General features: G+C 37.3%; 2 protein-coding genes across 2 annotated transcripts in view; one reads left to right on the plus strand and one right to left on the minus strand. All coding sequences in view use genetic code 11, as the record gives it.

Moving 5' to 3' along the window:
- The window catches only part of EGR_06488 (Calcium-binding mitochondrial carrier protein SCaMC-1), a gene marked incomplete at both ends in the record, with an annotated part of 5,336 nt that extends 3,772 nt beyond the window's left edge, over nucleotides 1–1,564 (minus strand). Inside the window, one exon of the mRNA XM_024495737.1 lies at nucleotides 994–1,564. Within this exon, the coding sequence (XP_024349898.1) occupies nucleotides 994–1,564 (571 nt within the window). The remainder of the gene's footprint in view (nucleotides 1–993) is intronic.
- Nucleotides 1,565–4,279: 2,715 nt separating this feature from the next.
- Nucleotides 4,280–18,963, plus strand: part of EGR_06489 (putative imidazolonepropionase) — a gene marked incomplete at both ends in the record, with an annotated part of 18,857 nt that continues 4,173 nt past the window's right edge. Inside the window, 6 exons of the mRNA XM_024495738.1 lie at nucleotides 4,280–4,422; nucleotides 9,910–10,010; nucleotides 12,404–12,594; nucleotides 12,992–13,149; nucleotides 14,118–14,236; nucleotides 14,971–15,077. Of these exons, the coding sequence (XP_024349899.1) occupies nucleotides 4,280–4,422; nucleotides 9,910–10,010; nucleotides 12,404–12,594; nucleotides 12,992–13,149; nucleotides 14,118–14,236; nucleotides 14,971–15,077 (819 nt within the window). The remainder of the gene's footprint in view (nucleotides 4,423–9,909; nucleotides 10,011–12,403; nucleotides 12,595–12,991; nucleotides 13,150–14,117; nucleotides 14,237–14,970; nucleotides 15,078–18,963) is intronic.

Below are 18,963 nucleotides of genomic sequence, written 5' to 3' on the forward strand. Positions count from 1 at the left end.
ATGTCCGTTTGAGGTGTTTTTAATCAAAAAACAGCACTTGCCTGTCGTAAGCGTTGGATTTGAGACTGATTTATATGTTTAGTGCACCTTCACCATCGTGAGTGTACAAGAGAGAGGTGAGATTGGGTACGGTATCGAAAATTTCCAATTGAGCCGAATCAATTAAAAAGGTAGATAATTCAGTAAACAAAACATTCGATTTTGTTCTGTTAATCTATTCAGAATAATTTAAAGCACAATCGTTGTGGCAACAGACGCATGGCTCCAAACGGAATTTTGCGGAGTTGCAATCAGAAGGTCAGCTCAAGATGGCATGAATGCACAACATGTCAGTCGGTCACATTGTCTAGAAGAAGGCAGCATTTCCGAAGGGAGTTGTTATTGGATTTCTGCCTACTTGTCACTTATTAGTTAGGTACATTTGATTAAATGGAGGTTAAGGTATGCGTTTTATAGACAACATGTACCAATTGTTGCACGCTTTAATTATTCAGGGTGTATTTTACTACATATGTTCCTTTAAGTATTAGATTCGTGTCAAACCATACGTGTAGGTTGGTATACAGCGGTGGATTGTTAGATGGCCAAAGTTTGTTCAGAGATTGACTCCGTAAACCGTTCTCCACAAAAAACCATGATTAATACGAAATAAAAACCCTAAGCTTATTAGTAGCCTTTGAAACAAAAAGTACATACAGGATCGGATGCAACAGGCCCAATGTTCTAAGCACCTGTGAGTGAAATGACAATATTGATGCGAGGCAGATTCTCTCACAAACATAAGCATTATGAACCAAAGCCACATGCAGCCCTTACTTTGCGATTCGTGAGTATTTTATCATAATGACATGCTTGCAAAGAAGAAAGGACAAAATAAAACAAGGACATTAAAATACGTGGACATGAAAAGTAAAAAAATTACTTGAAAATTTAATAAGGTTTATAAATGCCAGAGTGAAGGCAAAATTTGCAATGTATTGGTAAGTCACTTACCGCCAGCTAGTAGTGTTCTCCAAGCTTCTCCAGACTTCTTTTCTTCCTCCGTATAGTCATCAGGCACTTGCACAAGTTCACCAATATCGACAGCAGAAGCACGTCTCCAGTAGTGAAAGATATCATGGAGCTGCGTTTTACCAGATAGCAAGAGGAAATCCCTCCATTCATTGAAGTCAATACTCAAAGACCCATCCTTGTCGACTTTACGCAGCAGCTTTTCAGCCTCTTTCTGACCGATTTCCACACCCAGATCCAACATTGCGGCCCGTATTTCTGAGGCGTCGACAACATTATCGTGATTTTTGTCCATCTGTCTGAAAGCAAGCTTTAGCTGTGTTTCTGTGTCCGTCACATAATCAACAAATTCATTGAAGGTCATTGTCGATTTGGGATGATCTTCGTCACCCCGGCTGATTATTTTCTCTGCTGTTGATGTCTGCTCTGAACCCTTGATTTTCGAGGCCAGCTCGGCCACGCTGACCCGGCCGTCCTTATCAACATCGAGCTCCTTGAAGAGGTTGGCAATGCGCTCCCGATCCTCGGGCCTCAGGCTTGATTTTTCCGGCATTGTAGGGCGAAAAGTGTGACTTTGGCTTCGCGTTTTCACAGCCGCCGCAAAGTGGAGTGCAAGTGCGCTGGCACTAGTTGACTGTTCTTTGCCCTGATTGGCTACAGCTGTTGGTTGCCCGTCTTACATTGGTCCAGAAAGAAAAAAACGATTACGTGCAGTAATTGCTTGATTGGCAGACAAGTTTCAAGCGGCCTGGGGGAGTAATCTGACTTCTTAAAAATGATAGTGCAAGACTTTAGCCACACATGTCTTTTCTGAAACCCATCCAGGGGGTCATGGGGTCAGGGATAATCACTCCTGGTCTAAAAAAAAGCGTTTGAATGCGTGAACTTCCTTTCGCTGCTTATGGTTTTAATTCGCTGCATTCTGCATGAAATAGCTGAGTTTGGATGCCTATCGTCCTAGATACCACAGAATTAAACATGTAGAAATGTATGAACATGCACCGGTTTCTTTCACTAGTACTCATGAGGAAGGATAATTTTACATAAGGTTATAAGTCTTGACATGGAGAATAAGCTAAGATCTGAACCCAATTATCATGCAGACTTATACCTCTTCTTAGACTTCACAAATTACTCTATTGCATTCTTACAAACGATGTATTTATATTACAAAACGGCTGTTTTTACTTCGGTCGTAATCAGATTGGGAGCTTTCTGGAAGATGCAATACGTATTAGCTTAATGGGGTTCGACCCACCTGGTGAATCAGAAAACGCCAATAATGCCCAAAGGGAATGATAAGTCTGATTTTCTGTGGAACCTTTATTACCTGCCCACTCCCCTCCCCAAGCAGTATATTAGCGTCAGCAAATCAGCCTTTGGAAAGAAGGGTTAAAAACGGAGGTAAATGCGAGAAAGGTCAACAAAGATGCAGTGAGCTAAGACAGAACCAGACTGAATGGCGTTGCTTTATAAAGAATTGGATATATGGTTTCAATCACCTAAACAAAAATCACAACTCATCGTGTTTTATGATGCTTTGGAAAACATGGATGATATCATAAACAGGGCCATCATCCATCCTGTGGAAGTTAAGTACTCAGAAATTTTGCCAAAATAAGTTTATCATTCCAACGGACTCAGGACAATTTTCACCAGGTAATACGTAATTTATGGTCGTAATCTCTATCTAGTGCCATGAGTCACCCAAGTGCCTGTGGCATCTATAACTGATCTTATGCAACAGCAGACTGGTCATTTGCATTATGCAGCATTAAAAAAGCTGTCTTAGTTCACCTTACAGTACTAGTAAAAGCAAAATTTTTGGATAATTTTAGGGTTTTCACAAAATACCTATACGATTATCGCATAAAAGAGTGGAGAGCCATCAATTGGTAACTTCCAGTTTGGTAGCTTCCATTTAGGACCTAGAGACACTGATAAAAAGATCACTTGCAAAAGCGTTATATAAACATTAATGCCACATATGCAACCGAATCGTGGCAAATAAATTAAACATTGGAACGAATACATTAGTTTAACTATAACTTGCCAGCCTTATAAGATACGGATATATATATTAATTGACTTCATTACATGTCAAACGTGCTGTCAAAATATTATAGGAAAAGACAATTTCAAAGTCGTACATAATTAATGAATCAATTCAATTACATTCAAAATAGAAAAAGCGATTGCCGATAACATATCATCGGCAAATGAGTAATCGAGTGATATTTTTAATATAGAATGTCTAGAAAGTTGTATATGCAGTAAACCGAATCTTTCTTGAAGCCAAAAACAGCCAAACTACTGCAGAAGAGCACACATCACTAAAGCATGCAGGAGGTCTCGGAAATTACATGCTGTCACGCCAGATGGCAGAATGGTGATGACTGATGTGGCCATGTAGTTCTATGCATGACTAAAAATAAATCAAAGCAATAATTAGAATTATGGTAGGCATACATTACAACGTTACTACAAGTGTGAAATGTGCGAATCACTCAAAAGGAAAATTAGCAGAAGAGAGTTTAAAGCATTTTGCCATGAAGCAATTAAACAACTACCTTTTAAGGTTATGTTTTTTTTTTGTTTGACTTTACCAAGGGCTTAAAATATAAATAACCCTAGAAAAGCGTACTTTCATAGGTGTGTTTTCTGCTGTCACTGGTGTTAGTGTTGTGCACCGTCGAATTTGCTTTTTAACGTATTTAGCCACTTATAACTAGCCTAAGTAGATTTATTAAGCTTTGCTGTTTTCATGCAAAATTTTTAGGCAGCAAGGCATGTTTTGTGTATGACAGTTTAAAGTAAAACGTAGTTCCAAGGCTGTATAAATTATTTGGATAGTCCTTTGCTGTAAACTATCGCAAAGTGCTTTAGTAATTTAAGCTGTACTTTTTTTATTAATCAAGAAATTTTGGCTGATTTTGGCAAATTGTTTCTCCGTAACTGCTGCCCTCTGTCAGTTCGTTTTTTGAGTTGTCAGCATTTGCAATTGACTTTTTGTTTACTTTTTATTGATAACATGTAGCTAGAGTGTGTGCGCTTGGACAAGTTATCGTTTTTAATGCTAATAAGGTTTGGGTTATAAGGTCTAGTCGTTTTCTATTAAAAAATACACTATCATCCTAAATAAGTTCTCCGAATGGTTTATTTTATGTTATCAAGCTTTTTAACTCTTACGTAGTAGAAAATTTTAAATTTCTTTGACTCAATAAATTATCGCTGCTTGAGTTGCACTTTAATGCTTTCATTTGTAGAAATGGCAATCCTACTCAAAAACATTTCTCAAATAGTTAATATTACAAGAAACTCTAAGCAAACCTTTATGGTGGATGGTTACGACCTCTTTTGTGTCACAAGTGACCCTGATTTCAAGGAGAAATATGCCATACTTTTGGACAGGTATTAAATTTTATGCATATTCCTTGGTCTAAGGTAGTTACGAATCCAGTATTTACGCCTTTGCATGTAAAAGTTTTGTCAATACTTTTACACGCTCTTCGCCATTAATCTTTGTTAAAAATTTGGTTAAAATCATCCATGATGTAGTCTAGCATTATAGTAAATTTCGGGATTTTACCACTTGCAGTGTTTTGTTTTGTATATTTTAGCTTAATATGTATGCTCTTTCATAAGCCTTAAATCGATCCTCTGAGTTTATCTTTGTTAAATACTTGCTACGTAAAATGTTAAGGTGGACATAATTTTTCCGATCTTATGTAATACAAATGCTAATGCAAAGTTTTTGTCTTAATATGATCTGTCTATCGAAGTGTCCGATCTGTAGCCTATGTGATGGACGCTTTTCTGTGGGTTGAGGCTTGGGCCAAAACCAGCTACTCATCTCGGCATGGTTGTTTATTGCACGAAATCGCACCCTAGCACGTAAGGTATATAATGAAAGATGATATTTAGACTTTTTATTCAAAGAATTATGGAAGAATTTTGCTTTATTACTATCATTAACCAATAAATCTGCTTTATTCTTTAAGATATTCGTACCTATTTCGCAAACCCCTTAATCATGATGATTATAACCATCTATCCAATTATGATGGTATCTTCTCTCTGGTTTGTAGTTTGATTAGTCTCTTTTTTTTTCTTGGTGTGTAACTAGTAAAAGAGGTCATGAGTGCATTGATTGGCAATGTTACTTTCTAAATATGACATGTGGCCCAGTGATTTTAACCACATTGCCTTAAATTATCATAAAATTGCCGTAGGAACCTAAATGATTACATCAAAATGGCAGCTTTAGTGCGTATCTTATGTATTTTAATACGTACTTTGATCCTATTTTCCTTAAATGAGACCCCAATAGCTACACTATTTTAATAATTGTACTCATAATGTGCTTATAGTAGTACCCTTGTCTCGCTCTGTGTGAATTCTTTTCATTATTCTTAAGAGCTTACTTTGACAATCCGCTAAGATCGGGCACTTTCCCCAATCTAGAATTGCATAAAATCCGATGTTCCGCGATCATAAATTCATAAATTTACTTTAGCTGAAGAAGCTGTTTAATGATTTCGATCGAGAAGTACTCCAAAACCACCTTATGCTAGTGTTACCAAAATGATCTCATCTTTAAAATTTTGGGGTACAGTTTGCGTAGCTTGAATTGCAAAGCTTTGCGTAAAAATGCACCCCAGCTCCTAAGGGGCGAATTTGGTGAATTGATGGCATCATTTCCATGATCAGCGCAGCATTGAAACTTTCTGAAGTTATCTTTCTCTTCTGTCATCAGTGCACGTTTATAAAGATGGGTTTTTCTTTCCTTTGCACAAATGCAAAATATATTTTGCTGCACATTGGATCCTTGCGACTAATCTCTTTCGTCACATTTTGAATATTTAGGTAAAATAGCTTCCTAGCAATTTAAATGGAAATGATCTTTGGAATGTAGGTTTCTTTTGACAGATAACTCTTTTACACTAAATCAAATCACCAGCTGCATGAGCGAATGGGATAGTAGTTTTACAATGGATTCCATTATGAATGGTCTGCAGTGGGCCATCGGTATCTGTCCGTATTACTTAGCGTAAGTCTCACCAAATCCGTCGTTGAAATGTCCGCTATATTTGACCTTAAACTAACCTTTCCGGAGAAAAACTGCAAAGAGTTGAATTCCGAGTGGATAATTTAAACCCTATGATAATGCCCATTTTACCAAGTGTTTGAAGGATTTGGAGATTCTAAGGCTTATGTTCCATAATCCACAAATGCAAAAATTACTCGTTTTGGAGAGAAGAGTCAGATTAATTAACCGCATTAGTGTTAAGTTGACCTAATTCACTGTGTCGCTTTTGAACTCCGTCTATCAGGGAAGTTAAATGGCACCCTAAGAAATGACATACATGTTTTTATCTTTATGAAAAAAATGTCATACCAAATGTTTGAACAGTAAATGAAGATTTATAAAGGCTTATGATTCCACAATAAAATTATGGATTTGAAATCAATAGATGGTGACCGGTGTTCACACTGCTACAAGCCTCCACAATCGATGGGTGTCAGTAGAACTCCACTCACCAAGCATTGTTCACGATTTGGTTGTTCTTTCGCGTGCACAAACACACAGATTAGAGTAGCGGCGAATCCGTCTTAGCAGTTAAGCTTTTTGCACTTCTGCCATGAAGTTACTCTTAAGATAATCTGTCACAAGTGAATTCCAAGGGATAACAGTCGAAATGAAATGATTCGGCTTTTATAGATAGTAAAGTGTTTATCTGATCTGAGCTCTATAAGTTAAAAGACAGTTCCAAATTAGAGTTTTCCTACTTACTTTACCTACAGTTAAACTATTTATAAAAAAGTAATGTGATTGTTAGATTTTACTGGTTCCACATACTTTTATTTCATGCATAGAGTGCAGAATACTAATATTTTTAGCAAATCCCATCATTAAAATTAGGCACTCTAGTTTATTTTACTCTTATTATTTCTCCATTTGACTCTACCTAACTCTACGTGTCAAAGTATCGTCTCATGTAATATCTTTATTTCTTCCTGTGTCATTCAGCAGGAAGAACGAGAGGCAATGCCATTGCTTTGAATGCCAATTCGTAGACAGGCATTATTCCGTGTCAACCATTCATCAGACACATGTGATGCAGATTTTTTTCCTTACAGCGATCGAGATCAAGATTATCCGTGTGTAAAATGAAAATTGGTTAAACTGCATGTCAAGGGAGGATAAGATAATCCTTGCCTTAGTTTTATTATTTCTCTGGTCTTTTTTTGAAACAAAAACACTCGTTACCTGTTAAAGCTAATAAAACAACACTGGAGGTAAGCATCTGTTAATGCCAGATTGTGACAAACATTCGTGAGTAGGATTCGCTCAAACAGAGGACGTTTACGATTTAATTAAATGAGAATAGTCCGTTCATATTCAGAAATTGGTTCACTGCTCTCATCCTTGGCGTGGGATCTGCCTAAAATTTGTAATAATTTGGATATTTGTATCGCAATTAAGACTTTTTGCAAATATTTCTATTTGATTCTGAAGGAGTCTTACTGTAGCAGATTTGCGTCTTTTGCAACCCTGAAAACTAAGTTTCATAATGACCGCAAGATCGCATAACACTAAACAGCGCAAAAGGAAATGGCGTAAGTACTTTGTTGTACGCCAATACGTAAGGAAAAAAGAGCCTTGACAACACTTTTATCCTAGATGCAGTTCCAATTTTTGATCCTAATAGTTTTTTTAGATGTAGAGCAATGGTTTAGAAATCATGGTGTCCTGGACTAGTTCTTAACACTTTTTCTACAGCCGTTGCACCTCATTTATCCATTTCCTTTTTTTCAATCTGTATAAAGACAGCATGTATTTTCTCCACAAAGTTGTCTCATCTATTTGTGGAAGGATGCGCGTTCCAACTAAAGGTCTCGAAATTACTGTTTAAGAACCGGTCGTTCCGATGATGGAAATAAAGTACATAATTACTTCCGTGAAGGCGTGCGTTTCTACTGACTTAATCATTCTATCGATGATGCTTTAAATGAGCCACTTTTATTGTCATCTTTATTGCACTCCATAAGGTTTACATTCGCTCTTACGTTATTGGCGTTATCTCTGCTGATTATCTGCCGGTTTTCAGTACGCATTTCGTCTGAAAACTTAGATGGCAGCAAGCAGCAACTAGTTATCGAATAAGTACTAACACATAACTGCTTGTAATTACCAAGTTACATTGACAAAGGAAATAAGTTATTCGGAGCATACTTCTCATTGTCAAATACTGGCACTAAATGAAGATAGGACTAAACCTCGTTCACGTTAGCAGACTGGTAAGCGAGAGCTACCAAATAATTAAATGGGATTTCTTGGAGAAAATGAATAACTCTATGTGTAAGACGACTCCTTCATTGGAGACATTTAAAATAAAATAGCCGCATGCCGAAGCCCTTATGTCTGCAGTGATTACCATGCGAAGTGCCGGCAAGAGCATAACTGTTTTCAAAGGCGTCACGCAACTTCTGACCGAAGCTACATTTACATTCAATTTAGGCCTCTTAACAATCAAGGAAGATAATCATTCGGCTCCAGGCAGTGGTTGATAATTTGTGTTTTTTTGGCTATTTAATCCATCGTTAACATAATGGAAAGCTTTGTATAATTGTCGATTGGAACAGTTAATTGGGATCTAGACCATGGCATGAGCCATAAATTTAAAGTAAGGAGTTCCGCATGATGGGTGAAAGAAAAAACACTGCCGCTAATGAATTCCAGAGGAGCTTGAAATTTAACATCGCATCTTATATTTTTCGCACTTTATGAAGGTAGTGGTCATATTTGTTTACGGTAATTACCTTTGGTAAACATTAACAATCATTAAACCAGATTCATTTGTCCTAATATATTCTCGAATAGGCAGCCTTACGTGACTCAAGAATAAGTAGTTGTCTGCTTTTTTAAATTGAGAATAGATTTGGATGTTAGTACTCACCTCCAATGTAAAAATGTGTTGCCCCATATTTTCAATAAAGTCTGATTTTGTGCAAATGCCATTTAGTTTTGAGTATTGCAAATACCGCTAACAAATAACACTGAATATCAGTTATAGTTTGCAAAAATGGCATAATTGGAAACACAATCAATTTGGCCAAGGCAAAACAATACAATTATGACACCACTTTTTCATGTAAATGGTGCCTTACGCGTTTGTATAATTATCTGAAAGCAGAAATTTTCCTGCAAATGGTATCAGTATTTTCTACACTTCTGTCCACAATCCGAAATGTTTTCTGATACCTTCATCTCTCTCACTGTCATATAATGAGTTGTAAAAGTTTAAACGCATTTCTTCGCAAATTGTTAATGAGGGTGGATGCAGAAGCTGAAGCCGAAACCCGTCCTAGTCTAGTTTGGGTGCAGTAGCGGAGAGCCGTTTGGTCCCATTGCTCTGGGAAAATTTTGCTAAATGTGGTGGAATGGTAACTGTCATTCGGGCTTGAATTGTCGGAAAGTATGGAGCAGTTGCTCGTTGCACGGTAGGCTCTAGCTGCTACACACGTAACAACCTTGCCTCGACATTGCCATTCATCACCTTCGTTTGTCTCCATGTGTTTTGCTGAGCCTGAATCAGCCACAGGCACAGTGAACTTTTCACGCATGTCGGGCTGCAGCTCCCTTGATAGGACGTTTTTCGCCCTGCGTTCTCTTCTAGAGTTTTTTTTTAAATCAAACCCCAAAACCGTATAGCCCCCACAGCGCCCTTCCCGATGTCCCCCACTCGTGCCATTGATAGATTTGTTCATTTAACTGAGAAATTTCAATCACCCTTAATTTATGAACTATATGTATCTAAGCCTATTACTTTTCCTCATAGTTAACTAATTCTATCAGTCTCGATCAATGCGATTGAATTTTGCAATTTGTTTTAGTGATGGAAACATATTATCCTACGGTTCGGAAGACGTGGTTATTTGCCCAAATTACGAATACAATACCGTAATTGATTGCAAAGGCGGCGCAGTTTTGCCAGGTAGGCTAAATCGTCGTAAAGTTTTGTTATGATTTATCTCACAGATACGAATGAGTAATTCGTCAAGCAATTTTTCCTTCCTGATTTTTAGTTGTTTAGGCAAATTTCTTGACTGACAAGATTACAAATCCTTGCAAATTAAGTACTTCATTTGCGACTATCTTGTTGGTTGGACCAGCGCTACTTTAAAAAAAAAAACATTTCTGGGTTATTTTGTTCTGCTCGCACTGACCTAATATTTAGCATTTATCTCTTAAAGCCAATATTGTAGATGACTTCCTTTTAGCTATAGTGCTTCAAAGGGTAATGCTTTTGGAAGCCGTCGTTTTGAAGTATGAAGCCTGCTTTAGGGAACGCATTACCCCCCGAAAAAGGCGCAAGTGCCATCCATCTAGATGAAACCTTAACGTCGGGATCTTTAATAGTTATGTCATTCACGATTGCATTTGATCCATCATAATTGGCAGTGCCTTGGAAAACTAGTGCTACGCTCCACATAATTACCTAAAATCCATTATTTGCACTAGGAGCCTCCTTTACAAGCAGAATGGTACTGTTCAAAAGAGGCACCCGATTTCATTAATTTAATAAAATTCGGCTGTTGTGTTTATTTTTAAAGTGGTATATTCGTGTGCCAAGAGCATTTTTATCATTTTTTGTTGTGTCCGTAGTATGGCCGAATATTTACATTAAAAAGGAAGCTATAATCACAGGAAAAGTAAACGCTTGAGTAAATTTTTCATAGAACTTTTACTGTAGAAAAGAAGCGCGAAAAAGCTAGTGAACTATTTTTCTACCTTGGTTTGTGGTTGCGACTAATTCCGTTTGTTACACGCATTGCCGCCACCGGTGTTGTAACAGGATTAATTGATAAATTTCGCATTTCGAAAATCGCTTGAAAGTCATAAAATTACTAGTTAGATTGAAAACTCGATACAATGCATGCCCAATAGACCGCTATTAATATAATTCCAAATAGTTATGATAATGATCAAAGTTCTCGAGTGTCAAGTCGTGTTTTTTAAGGTGGATTTATTTATCAACGGTTTATGATGTCAGAGGCTTTCACTTTTCGAGGTACTTTGCCAGTAAATTATTTTTGTCTAGAGACCCTTTTAATGTTATCTCTGGGAGTTGCTAATAATTTCTATCAACTAATTTAGTTAAAATTTTGAGGAAATAGTTTTAGTTTTCTTCAAGCAACAAAAAAGAGGTTATATTTGTTTCCTATGGCTAGTAGAGTAAGGATCTTGGTACCATTCATTCTCTTTTCCCATTAGGGCCATTTAGCTACCAGTACGAAAGTTAATTGTTGGCTCTTTACCTCTGGCCTCGTTATATCCACACTTCAGCCATCGAAAGTTTTAGGAATTAAAAACAACTGGACATGTTACACAAGGCAGGAATTTTAAGTTGTCCATTCTTAGTGGATTCAGATAAAAAGGAAAATCGACCACACTTTGCGTAAAAAATGGGAATTACCCGAAATAATAATGCAATTTTGGACTGGTCGCTTATTTGAGCGAATAAAAGGTGTCTGTGCTCCTGCTGATTCCAAATAATTCAAACACCGGTCATGGATATGGGCGCAATGAGGTCATAGTCCGGCGTTGATAGTAAATCCAGAATGAATGCAAATTAAATCAAGTCAGGCTTCAGTAGTAGGCACAGAGTTTCATTAAAAAATCAAGCATTCATGCCTGCCTGTATTACTTGCAATATTTGTGCTACTCCATACCTTAGTATTTTCAAATGGCTTATCTTATTAGTAGCCCTCTTAAACACAGTGATCTTTTGACTTTATTTATTGCTAACAATTTACCTAAATCTACGGCCCAGAATTTGTTTTGGCTAACCTACCATTCTTGAAATTGATTCAGCTTGATTAAAAACTGTTTTTGCTTGAAGTTTTCCGCCTTTACTTTGACTCTATTTGAACAGCTTGATTGGTAGTTTGGAGGGATAATTAGTCACCTGAATAATTCATGATTTGAATTTTGTTTACATTGGAACTTGATTAATCTATTCCTTGGATAATAACAAATTAAACGATGTTAGCCAAACCGAACAAATTTAGCTCTATTAAATTAGCTTATTTTATTTTGTTTACTCTTGAGAATAACTTCAAATTGCCTTATCTGATAAATTGGGGTTAGTTTAATGCATTATATGGGTGATTTGTCGGAAGGGGGGAACAGTAGTTTGCAAATAAAGTGCCGTTACGAAACCTTACTATTCGTACACCTTTGCTAACTCGCATACTGAGCCAAAATCTCTTGCCAGTCGTACGATTTTTGGTTTAGCGACTGTTTTGCAGGACAACAGAACTCAAACTGCAGCTAAGGTAAAAAGTTCTGCTTTTTATTGTTCCCATCTCCCTAAATTTGATTTAGGTTTCACTGATGCGCACACTTACCCGGTGTGGGGTGGTGATCGTGAGGACGATTTCTTTCAAAAGGTCGCTGGTGCTTCCTACATGGAGTTGAGCGACAGTGTAAACTCTTTCCACTCGGACTACACCGTCGAGCGGACTGCCAATGCAAGCGAAGACAGTCTCTATGCAGCCACTCTTGAAAGAATCAAAGTGGGCATAAGCATCTTAGTGTTTTTGCTCTTACAACTCTATTGCGTTTTGAAGGGCTCAGTTCTCTTTTGTTTAACCATGAATTTGGTTTCCATTTGACTTTCTACAAAATTGGGGCGGAAAAAGTAGGCATTTATCGTTAGTTTTTTCGCTGCACCGGATAATGCTTAGTTGGTGTTCACTATTGTGTCACGTCATCTACCGCTGTTGTGTGTCAACTTGATTTTTCGCCCACTTTATAGTCCCGGTGTTCATTAAAACGTCATGTTATCACACTGGTCTTTTTCCGTGCACCTGTGTTTGTTGCTTTTATTATCATTGGTTTATTTACATTAAAGGTGGTTGTGTGTTTTGGTAATCAAAATCCGTCTGGTCGTAATTCTGCTACCCATTACAGTCAATGGCAAGCAAAGGAACAACCACTATTGAGTGCAAAACCGACTACAGTTCGAATTGGGCCACTGAGAAGAAAATTCTCCGAGTCCTTACAAAGCTTAAACGAACGATCCCATTGGATATATCCATAACTTACTTCGCAGCTAGCATACTGCCAAAGTAGGTTAATTTTTATGTTAAACCTCTAAAGACCCTTAATTTCCGATTATTTCTTGTTGGTCCTGTGGTGACCTCCCTACATTAACATGAAATTATAACCGGTTGCTATGTATGAATTTCATGCGTAAAAACGAGCTTAGTTGGAGACAAAGCACTGGCGTAAATGCTCAGTTTTAAAGAGAATCCACATTATTTTTGGTTGTATGCATCAAAGTATGAAATTTGGCATTGTTTTTTTTTTGTTGTAAACCGAAACAAAACTGTAATTAATGCCCATTCCCTTTATTTAAACACAGTTTCCCTTCTTGTTCTATTCATGCCAATTTTTCCTCCAGCTTTGCCATATCCAAAATTTTTGTTTCTATAATGCATTATAAGGCAAATAGTACCCGAGTTTTATCCATCATCCGGGTCTGGGAAGGCATTTACATAAGTGATAATAAAGACAAATTGACAAAATAAACTGCCTTCTAAGTCGCTTAGAACCTACCGATAGGTTGTTTGTGTTTCATCTTTACTTCATGTGGCGAATACATGGGGAGGAAACTGTCATTTTTCGTCAAATGGAAAACAATTCCACTTTACATAAATCTGACCGACCTCAATGAATTGCGATAATTTATGGGCTCCCTTACAGTGCTGGTGTGGGCCTTCCTCTCGGTGTTCATCAAAGTATCAAAATACCCATAGACGTGGTTTTGCCTAAAGAGTCTTTATTTGTAAGGCATATGCAATTTAATCATATTTCCTTCAAATGACTTCCAATATCTAGATGTTTGTTTTTTTAAGACTAATGAACTTTCATTAAGAACTTCCCACGCTAGTTTTAGTTACCTTAGCGAAACCAAACAACTAGCACAGCATAAGTGTTAGCGTAACGTCTAATAAAGTATTTCTTTCATATCTACCGGTAAATGATTCGATTGGCTTAAAACAAAGGTTCATGTATATTAATGTTAAATTTCCAGGAACTTAACATCTGACTCGATCGTAGAAGACGTTGTCAACACAAGATTGCCCGATTTGCAACGCTCGATTGAAAATGGGGAAATCATCGTCGACAGTGTTGACGTAAAGTGTGCCGAAGGTAATGCATCCTCTCATTTTTGGTCCTAATGCTGCTTTTTAAATTAAAATATTCCGCGTATTTTTCAACTCCTATCATCCTAAACCTTATTTTGTCGATAAGATGTCCTGACGGATATTTGTATTATCACTTAGTTAAATGAACTTGCTTCAATTTAGTTTCCTGCGCATTCGCTGTTCAAAATGGTTAAGTGTGAATTTTACGGTAAATTTCATTTAACTTACCGATAAAATTTCATCGAACGTATGCTTACAGTGCTCTTTAGAGGATTGTCACCTTTTGCTTCTTCTCATTTTACGCATACTAAATACGGTGGATTTTGACAAAGATCCCATTTATAATAATTGCACTAATAGTAATAAAGAAGTGCATCCCTGTACGTTCCATACAACTATGAAACGCCAATACCAGGGTTCAAATACTTTCTTAAGTGAGATCTTTTCATGCTACTTGCGTATAAAGCTACTTTCACTGCTTGTTGAATGTTGGTATATCTAAATTAAAGTGGTGATAAAAACGCTATGAAGCTACTTCCTGATAAAACGACTGGGTCGCTTTTGATAAGTAGTTTGACCACTTGGAGATCTCGCCTAATTAGCGGAATCAAAATTCATAATTATATAAACGCGAGTATCATTAGAAGTTTTTGTGCATCAAAAACATGTGGGTGCAAGGAAATATTACATATTTAGAAAAAAGGGCACAGTTGTCAGCCGATATTACTTCACGTCTAGGTTTCTTCACCGTTGAACAGTCCAGGCAAATTCTTTGCAAAGCGCAGGCCATGGGTTTGAGGCTAAACTTCCATGCCGAGAGTATCTCCAACGGTTCATCCGCAGGGGTAAGTCAGTTTAATAAATTAAATGGCCGTTTTGCCTACCTCAAAGGTATGATCAGCCAAGGCTCTTACAATTGTGCTTGGATATTGCAAACTGCGTTCGTATAATTGAGCTCTGATTTCTTTTTTTGTTAATCCTAACTGCTTCTCTGGGACAAATAGTGGGTTATATTGTGTGTTCTGTCCTCCTACCTGAATATTGAAGGGCTATTTATTAGTCTTCGTCGATCTCAAAGTGTTGTATCAAAATTATTGTAACAAGTTATCACGAAATTTATGGTATGTTGAATCGTGCATTATACTAGTTTTAACTTCCAATGTTTATTCTAAATAAATGAAATATTAGATAGTTTTGCTTTACATAAACATTTGCACAATACAGTAACCTATAATTAAAATAGATTTAGAGAACAGAACTGCGTAAATTCGACCAAGTAAACTAAATGTCAAAGCTGACTAGTAATGCTGACTGATATATTAATCATAATATGAATTATGCCGCGGTACTGTTTGAAGGTTTTAAAACGGTGACAGCGTGCTTACAAACGAAATTACACTAAGTTGCGGCACTCACTCCGTGCATTGGCTGTAAATGTTAAAAGATTCGACGACTGTAGATATTTCAACTGGGGGATCAATTATTACTCCGAATTGACGAAGTAACTGAAAGTAAATGTGATAGAACTGCAGTGCATGCATACTGTTCATTGGAGCCATATTCCCATTAAAAATCAAGCATAAGTACACGGTGTGAATCTGCATGAGGAACATGCAAGCGATGTAAGTGGGTATAGTATCCGAGGAACAAAGCACCACCTACACAAGATGCTCCATGTCTTTGGTTTGGTGCATAATTATATCTATAATTTACAACTGCTGTGTAAAAAAAGTAGCATTTACGGCATTTGAGAACAGTTTAGGCTTTACTGCTTCATTCACAGTAGCAGAGGCTTTACAAACATGAATGAATTTGCTATTTTTCATGGGCTTCAATGGTCACCGTAAAATTCTGAGTGTGAAAATGATATTGTTTAAAGAAATACTTTCTTCTAAGCTAACACATGTTTCTTGGTGGCTTTTGCGTTTAAAGTCAAAATGATGTTGCATTTTTTTAGTCTGACTATTACACAGTTGATTTCATCTATTTTTCGCATTTATTGCAATTCAATACCTTGATAAATGCTTACCCACCACAAAATCGAAGGAGACCTAATGGGGCAAGAAATGCCATCCAAATTGCTTTTAACGCTTCGCCGTATTCTGCGTACGTAAAGGCAGGTAGAACTGGTATCCGCTCTCAATACCTGCTGATCACGCAGTTACGACTTTTCCAGTTCTCCCTTTTATTCACTAAAGTCTAAGTGGCCAGTCGACCACCTTATTTATCCGTGAAGTCTCTGCCACGTCTATATTACCGCAATTCGATTTTATGCCAAGTTCATTCGCAAATGATTGGTATCATTCACTGACATTGCCGGTCTGTAATTTCGTTTCATTTTTCAGTGAAAAAGGCAACTCTTCTCTCGGGTTTCGTGGTGAGCATTAGTTTTCTTTGATAACAACTTCCCAAAATAAGGTTGACTATTTCTTCAAGAAGCCTTCGAAGTCTCGTTTCACAGCAGTTGGCATTAGTCCTCAAAGTAAAACCCTTGAAAGTTATCTCGGTGCTATCATGTAATTCCTAAGGATTGTGTCATTAAGCGTGATATTTTGTCAAAGGTATTGCCGTAAATATCGGTGTGTGGAACGAAGGTGGCAAGTCTCTCGAAATATCTACTAAAACATTATTATTCTACCTTCATTAAATAGAGTTTTCATTCACTTTTCATTTCCGTGTTTTAGCACAAGTTTCGGAGTTGATTTTGGCGCAGCCATTTAATCACACTCCGGTGTTAAGAGTAAGCACAATTAACATTGCCTTGACTGACGTCTGCAATTACAGAATTCATCACTTTGTGGTTTGCAATTGTTTTGTGAATTTTTCAATCAACACGACATCTCACTTATGGGTAACGAAAGGATACGTTACATTAAGGCATGGGTTCTTGGCTTAAATTACCCACTTTTCTTCAACAAACCCAAGACTGTCGAGATTGTTTTAACTTAAGCGTACGTGCATTTACTATTATTTGCTCGTTTTGACTTAAAAACTTGTGAACCACTGAGCTTAAGTTAGGCACTTACCGCAATTCACTGCCCATTGAAGCTTATCCATATGTGGTAACACCGTTTATTGACGATATTCCACCGGTTTGCCTCGAAAAACTGGTGTTTTTTCTTGGTATTAGTAAGCTTTTAAACTGCAAACGGTGATTTGAATTTAAAGCAGCGTTGTTTTGTCCAACCCAAATAAGTTAGCTAAAACAAAGTGGTTATTGCTAGTTGAGCTCTCAATGGTATTTTGACACTCGAATACCGTTTCCGTATCCTAAACATATGCAAGACGACTACTTTAAAAGGATTTTGCATGATTTTACTCAACTTGTGGGCAATGAACCTAGTGCTAAGCGCTAACCAGTGATAAAAATTCTGCTTTTGCCTACGCCGGGTAAGCTCCGCGCCGTTTCGTGCCCCCGACGCGATACGACTCCATTCAGCCAGTATCAGGTGCAAGGGCTCTACACTCGGCCAGGCAACTTCGACCACTGACTATTCGCGCTATGTTGGCAATGCATGGCAATGTCTATGCTATTCATGGTTTGGAGCACCTTTCGTTATTTGTACTGGTAATCAAATCCTTCATTTTCGTCTTTTCGGCAATTGAGTGTTCTGCGTCAAAATTTTGTGTGGGCGGTATTATTTACTCCTGCTAAGAAAAGCGGCATTTTTACTCCTCATTAAAGCTTCTCTTCCTCCTGAAGGATACAATTCACCTCTAGTACATAATTTTAACTCGTAATGGCCTAAAGTTAAAAGAGGTCACATCAGTCAATTAATTTTTGCATTCTTTATCAAACTTTCCTCTTGTGTAACATTGTTTTCGTTTATAAATCGGTTGTGTTTGCATATAAGTTCCCGACTGTAACTTAAGGGTTGAATCTCGGTTGCTATTTAAGAACTTTGTAATGATATGTCCCTTTTTAGTAGCGATGTGTTAAGCAGCTGTGGTTTTTAATGTTTGAGACTTTTAAGTAGTCTACTTCGCTGGAATATAGAGCTGCATCTACGACAAGCTAATAGGTGACCTGAGTGTAGGATTGGTCAAAGGACTTGGCTTTCTATGTAAATATACTTTTTCTTTTCCAAGCCTGGCTCTCACACAATATTGTTGCCTTATTTGACTTAGCTATTTCTCCCAAACAAATCTCTGGCTCCTTTTATGATTAATTGGACCTGATTTGGCCGTTAATGTTAATGTTCACAGTTAAAGCGTCCCTATAACAACAGCATAGACTGAAAGTCTCACATCTAGTCGAAAACAGTCCATACTGTGAAAATATGACTAGAGGTAACGCATCAATTACCATTTATCCTTTGTTTATTCCATTGTGATTTCATGGGAATGAAACGCTGCAACCATACGATGATCCAATGCTTCAGTGATTAGTTTCTTTTAGTAGCAAGGTTCCAACCTCATGTAAAGTGCACTTTACCCTGAATTTTCATCTCCAAAAGAATTTCACTTGTCAAAATTAAAACAAGTCCTAAGAACACCTTAAACATAATCTGTTCCTAATAGGAGTTCGGTGATTTAAAACAAATTTTGTAAAACTCTATTCTCCATGCAATCGTTCGTTGATGTATGTAAAATGTTTAGCCTGTCAATAATTCAAAGTGAGGAGGCAAATTTTGAGAGAAGAGGTGCAATGAGCTTTAACTCGACAACACGATAGTGCTCCAGTTGGAGAGTTCTAAAGGTGCAGCTGGGGTGCTCAATGAAACCGTTTGA

The sequence above is a fragment of the Echinococcus granulosus genome, assembly GCF_000524195.1.
Source record: "Echinococcus granulosus chromosome Unknown EG_S00057, whole genome shotgun sequence".
Taxonomy (NCBI): domain Eukaryota; kingdom Metazoa; phylum Platyhelminthes; class Cestoda; order Cyclophyllidea; family Taeniidae; genus Echinococcus; species Echinococcus granulosus.